General features: G+C 29.0%; 2 protein-coding genes across 2 annotated transcripts; both read left to right on the forward strand.

Annotated features, from left to right (window-relative positions):
* Nucleotides 1-1,625: 1,625 nt before the first annotated feature.
* LOC147468059 (uncharacterized) lies at nucleotides 1,626-2,145 on the forward strand. The gene has a single exon (XM_086555384.1). The coding sequence runs from the start codon at nucleotides 1,639-1,641 to the stop codon at nucleotides 1,951-1,953; it is 315 nt and encodes a 104-aa protein (XP_086411510.1). The 5' UTR covers nucleotides 1,626-1,638; the 3' UTR covers nucleotides 1,954-2,145.
* A 1,148-nt stretch (nucleotides 2,146-3,293) lies between these two features.
* LOC122247913 (uncharacterized) lies at nucleotides 3,294-4,086 on the forward strand (the record flags this gene model as incomplete). The annotated part of the gene is given in 2 exon segments (XM_086555385.1): nucleotides 3,294-3,310; nucleotides 3,621-4,086. Coding segments are annotated over 2 exon segments (323 nt in total), but the record flags the coding sequence as incomplete, so codon positions are not given.
* Nucleotides 4,087-7,500: the final 3,414 nt, after the last annotated feature.

Genomic DNA, 7,500 nt, shown 5'->3' on the forward strand with positions numbered 1-7,500 from the left:
ATTATATAAATATATATATGTATATATATATATATATATATATATATATATATATATATATATATATGTATGTATGTATGTATATGTATACATTCATATATCTGTGTGCATGCACAAACACATACGCACATATATATGCGAGTGTATTCACACATACACACACATATAAATGTATAAATATATACATTTATTTACATATATGTATATATATATATATATATATATATATATATATATATATATATATATATATGTATATCATAAATATATATATACATGTATATCATAAATATATATATATATATATAATATATATATTTTATAATATATATATAAATATATATATAATATACAATATATATGTATACATATATATGTATATGATATATATATTGTATGTTATATATATATATATATATATATATATATATTATATATTATATATATATATATTATTATATATACATATATATATATATATATATATATATATATATATAATATATATATATATATATATATGTATATATATATATGTATATGTCTGTTTGTGTATATATACACAATACATATATATATATATATTATATATATATATATATATATATATATATATATATATATATATATATATATTATTAGATATATATATAAATAATATATTATATATATATATATATATCTATCTATATATTATATATATATATATATATAATATATATATATATATATATATGTGTGTGTGTGTGTCTATTTGTGTATATAGACATACACACACACACATATATATATATATATATATATATATATATATATATATATATATATTATATATATATATATATATATATAATATATTATATATATATATATATATATTATATATATATATATTTATATATATATATATATATATATATATAGAGAGAGAGAGAGAGAGAGAGAGAGAGAGAGAGAGAGAGAGAGAGAGAGAGAGAGAGAGAGATGTGTGTACATGTTTTTTACATATATTCATATATATACTTACAGATAGTAAACATAGATATCTATATGATTTATATATATTGTATGTGTGTATATTCATATAATATACATACAAATATATATATATATATATATATATATATATATATGTGTGTGTGTGTGTGTGTGTGTGTGTGTGTGTATGAATGTGTCTCTGTGTGTAGTATGTAAGGCTGTGCGTATGTGTGTGCTTGCATTTATAGGAAATGCGTCATGCTCTTTCATATCAAGGTATTAATGTAACTTATGAATTCAAACCTTTTCGGGGAAAATCGATAAGAAACAAAAGGAAGGATTAGTCTTGGCAACTGTCCTGTGATCTATATAAGACGCTACTTGTGCCCATAGTGTCGTTTGCATTCGATCGGCCCTCATCTCGCTTTCAACATGAAGCAGGCAAGTTGACTGAGAGATTGCATGATGCTAGTGTGAATAGTGGGATAAGACGCTCTATTTACGTTTTGAACATTTACATCGTTTACATATTATTTTCATTATATTTACTTATTGCTGATCATTGAACTTCAGAAACTGCAAGAATACTGATTTGCAATACTTTTATTTACATGTAGAGATCTATCATCTAACTTGTGAAGGTCTTTAGTCCTGTACCTAATGCTTCTCTCATTACAGGTATCGAAGATTCTGGCTGTGGGTCTAACCCTGTCATGCCTGGTGACCTGGAGCAGCGCCATGCCTGAGCCTGACCCCTTGGCTGTCCCTGACCCCGTGGCTGACCCTGACCCTGTAGCTGACCCTCATTTTTCAATCTATGGAGGACCTGGCTACGGCATTGGTGGAGGCTATGGATACGGACGTCTTGGAGGCTATGGACACGGGATTGGTAGAAGCTATGGATATGGGGGTCATAGAGGCTATGGATATGGAGGTGGGCGCGGGGCTTATGGATATGGCAGGTACTATGGATAATGGTCTCCCTGGCACCAGAAAAGTCTCGCCCTCCAAAGCATGAATGAAAATAAAAGGCTCAACCAACGCGTCTCTTCTTTTCAATAATACTAAGTTCTTGATAATTGTGTAACAATATCAAGAATTTGATTAAATGTCAAATAAATACGTACATTTATTTAGATACCTTCAGATCCTTTCTATATTGCCAATACCAACAACTAAATATATATATATAAGTATATGTATATATATATATATATATGTATATATTTTTTTTTTTCTATATGCATTTGCGATATGCGTAAACATGTATCACTCGGCGATATATATATATATTTATATATATATGTGTATATATTATATATATACATATGCATATATATATTATATGTGTGTATGTAATAGTACTTAGATATGTGTGCATTTACATAACATATACATAATTTTATAAAATTTTTAATACATATGTAAGTGTATGCATATGTATATATGTTAAGTATATGCATTGTGTGTATATATTGGTATACATACGTATATATGAAGGTATGTATATATAATATATGTATGTGGCAACATATATGTATATATGTATATATAGTATATGTAATATATATGTATTTTATATGTATATTATATACATATGAGTATGCATATGTATATATATATATATATATATATATATATATATATATATATATACATATGTATGTATGTATGTATGTATGTCTATATACGTATAGATATTTAAGTACATATGTCTGTAATGTAATATATATATCTGTGTGTTCATCTATCAATTCATCTATCGGTATGTACACACACCTACACACAAACATATGTATATATATCCATAATATAGACCCAGGTATAAACACCACTGAACAAGATTCTCTTTCGTTCATAGTAGATCCTGATTTCTGCAGTTACGTAATAGAAATAACGAAAATGTTAAAAAAAAATAATAATAATAATAAAAAAAATAAATAAATAAATAATAAAAAGCAAAGTTACAGTGATATTCACATTTTCAAAATAATATTTTAGACATAACATTTCCATTTTGAGAAGGATAATCAAGAAACATGTAATATTCTCATTCTCTAAATAATATTTCAGAGACGTAATATTCGCATTCTCAAATGCTATGGCGACATGTTGTACATAAAATATTCTTTAAATGGTATTCCTAAAACCTTAATATTCGAGCAGCCCATGACTCAGACAATCTCAAGGACAAATCGACAAAAAGTAAAATTTGGCAATGACCTTGAACTGTCCTGTGATCTATATAAGCTCAATTCACGCCGGATTTCTTCCACAGTCCCGTCTGCATTCGTTCAACACTCTTCTCGCTCCAGCACGCAACATGAAGCTGGTAAGTTGTCTCAGAAACTGTAGTTATCAATATTTTTATGAAGCTACGTGTGAACAGAAGTATAAGACAATATATTTAGAGTTGATATTTTTACATCTGTATGTCTATTGTATACGTTAGATTTACCTATGGTTAAGGACTTAACTTCAGGAGCAATAAAAGGGATTGTACTGACTTGAGAAATGGAAATGTTAAAGGGGGTATTCTAAAGTTTTAAATGTGCATGGTCTTATATGCTTTCGAAAGCAGTTTAGTTCAAAACCTTAGCAGCTACGATATACCTGAAATTTGTCACATGGTCTAATTCCAGGTATCGATGATTCTGGCCGTAATGGTGGCCTTGTCATGCATGGTGAGCTGGAGCAGCGCTATGCCTGAGCCTGACCCAGTGGCTGACCCTGACCCAGTGGCTATCCCTAACCCCGTGGCTGACCCTGATCCCGTAGCAGACCCTCACTTTTCAAGATATGGAGGTCGTGGCTTTGGATTTGGTGGATATGGTGGCCGTGGGGGTTATGGATATGGGGGTCGAGGAAGCTATGGATATGGGGGTCGTGGAGGCTATGGATATGGAGGTGGCCGTGGGGGTTACGGATATGGTAGCCATTATGGATAAAGGTCTCCTAACACCAGAGAAGTCTCGCCTTCCACATGACAGTAATCAACAGCTTTAGCAAATAACGTCGTTTGCTTCTTTTCACAAGATGTGTGCAATTGCCTCGACAACTGTTTGCTGATATTAAGAATTGGCTTACATAATAAATGAATGTCCACTACTGTTTAGTTTTTAAATCCTTAATTAAGAGCTCAAAATACCGGTACGGATATGGCTGTGTTTGTCTCTTCCTCACTCTCACATTGTGTATATGTATGTATGTATGTATGTATGTGTTTATATGTCTGCATATATACGCACACACACGCATACATGTATGTATATATATATATATATATATATATATATATATATATATATATATATATATATATATATATGTATATTATATATGTGTGTGTTTGTATATATAAACATATATAAGGCTTGTATATTGTGCTTATATATATATACAACTGTATCCATATATATGTCTACATATATGTAGACATATATACATATATATATATTCTATTTGTTAACATATATATGTACATATATAGATATATGCATATACATACAAATATATGCATCTATTTTTGTATGTATGCATGGATATAATACGTATTTATCTAGATATATACTGCTGCCACACACACTAACACATGTATGTCTGTTTAAACGTATATATATATATATATATATATATATATATATATATATATATATATATATATATATATACAAATTTGACCTCCCTGACTCGAACTCTGGTCATCAGGGTGAGAATCCTGCCTCCTAACCATTACACTACACGACCCACTAAAAGGCTATGGATTTGGGGGTCGAGGAAGCTATGGATATGGGGGTCGTGGAGGCTATGGATATGGAGGTGGACGTGGGGGTTACGGATATGGTAGCCATTATGGATAAAAGTCTCCTAACACCAGAGAAGTCTCGCCTTCCACATGGCAGCAATCAACAGCTTTAGCAAATAACGTTTCTTTTGTTTCTTTTCACAAGATTTGTGCAATTGCCTCGACAACTGTGTGCTGATATTAGACTGATACGAGATTTTGGCAAAAAAATAAAAATAAATAAATAAAAAAAAGAAAAAAAAAAGAAGATAAAATAAAAAATAAAGTTTATAATTTTTTTTGAAAATTTGCCAGTTACCCAATTTTTGACCGTAGAATCCGATTAGAACCTTGAAATCGCCGTAAATTTAGTACTTGTACTTTTTTCATGAAATGTTCTGAAAATATATATATATGTATATATATATATATTACATATACTTATATATATATATATATATATATATACATATATATATATATATATATATATATATATACATATAAATATATGAATGTGTGTATGTATGTTTATGTATGTATATGTATATTGTATATAAATCAACAAAAATCATAAATTAATAATCAACTATTCATTAGACTTTACTACCGGTAGAACTGCTACCACTTGGCAGGAAAAACTCATCTGTGTGATCTTAAAAAAAAGAAAAAAATAATAACACTCAAAAGGAATAATCATGATCACGCATCCTGAAGTTCCACGTAGTTATTAGAAGGCTACAGACATATGCATATGTACTCATTTGTACATATGCATCTTCATCATCAATTAAGACTAAAAGGTACCTAAGTGTCCTCCATTGACAAAAGTCCAGCCGTTCTTCATTGGCTCAACTGTTCTCGTTTTCTGTAACGAAAAATCCGAGCACGTATCCTCCTCAACGGAGACGGCCAGATCTAGCTCATACCGGCACCGTGATACACCCACTGGAGAGGAACTAAATACGCTGCGGGCAAAACGGGTTTGGCCGTGCCTTCATGCCCTCATCCCCCCCCCCCCCCCCAACATACATATTATCTATGTTGATGTATCATGAGTCAGTTTCGCTCTGAGCAAAATACCTATGATTTTATATTACATGATAACTACACCTCTCTAAACCAGGGTTCTTCATAGTACAAGACACGGCATAGTAGCTGGTAATCTGTGAATGGCTGCTTCTCATAAAAAAAAAGATAATTGATAAAAGTAAGAAAAGATATCTTATATAAAAAAGGAAAATGAAAATAAGAGGTGTAAACACCTCTTATGAGAAAAAATCATGTATATGAATATTTTGACATAAATCGGTCTATCTAACACATTATCCTTCAAACACCCAAAAGAAAAGGTGACAGGCATATAAAATAGGCTAGTTGAAGTATGTTTACTATGTACTGATACGAACTAACAATTTTGGGAAACTATATCATGAGTCAGTTTCGCACATAGCATAATACCTATGAATTTATATTACATGGTAACTACATCTCTCTAAACCAGGGTTCTTCATAGTACAAGACACGACATAGTAGCTGGTAATCTGTGAATGGCTGCTTCTCATAAAAAAAATAATTGATAAAAAGTGAGAAAAGATATCTTACATAAAAAAAAGAAAATAAGAGGTGTAAACACTAATCCCTAATGTACAATAGACGTCCGAAAGGTTGTGAAGTTAAAATCAAAACCAGTCTGGTATATAGGTATACATGTATTCCATGAGAATAAATCATGTATATGGATATTTGGACATAAATCGGTCTATCTAACACATTATCCTTCAAACACACAAAAGAAAAGGTGACAATCATATAAAATGGGCTAGTTGGAGTATGTTTACTATGTACTGATACGAACTAACAATTTTGGGAAAATATATCAGCGCGTACCAGTATGTATCACCACCTAGCCGTACATGTTTATGTGTGTATGTATACACATAAATGCATGCATTTTTCTTACATGTATTTATATGGTGCCTGTGCATGCTTTTAATCTCTATATTCGCTCTTTCTTCTTTACTTCTTAAGCATTTCTCGAAATATCAATAAGGTTATATTTGACTTAGTTGTTGCAATAACTAGGTATATTTATACAAAGATCTTTTTACATACCGATAATAAATATACATGTGAATACATGAATAAACATCATATGCATATAAATATATATATATATATATATATATATATATATATATATATATATATATATATATATACATATATATATATGTATGTATGTATGTATATGTATACATACATACATACGTACATACATATCTGTGTGGGTGAACAAACACATACGCACATATATATGCGTGTGTATTCACACATACACACACATATAAATGCATAAATATATACATTAATTTACATATATGTATATTTTTATCTATCTATCTATCCATCTATCTCTCTCTCTCTCTCTCTATATATATATATATATATCATATATATATATATATATATATATATATATATATATATATATATATATATATATATGTATATATATATATATTATATATATATATATATACACATATATATATATGCATATATATAATATATATAATATATATATACTTATAAATATATGTGTATATATACATATATGTACATAAATATATATATATATATATATATATATATATATATATAGAGAGAGAGAGAGAGAGAGAGAGAGAGAGAGAGAGAGGAGAGAGAGAGAGAGAGAGAGAGACATGTATATCATA

The sequence above is a fragment of the Penaeus japonicus genome, unplaced genomic scaffold (assembly GCF_977035675.1).
Source record: "Penaeus japonicus unplaced genomic scaffold, GWHDUDI00000001_assembly GWHDUDI00000031, whole genome shotgun sequence".
Lineage (NCBI taxonomy): Eukaryota > Metazoa > Arthropoda > Malacostraca > Decapoda > Penaeidae > Penaeus > Penaeus japonicus.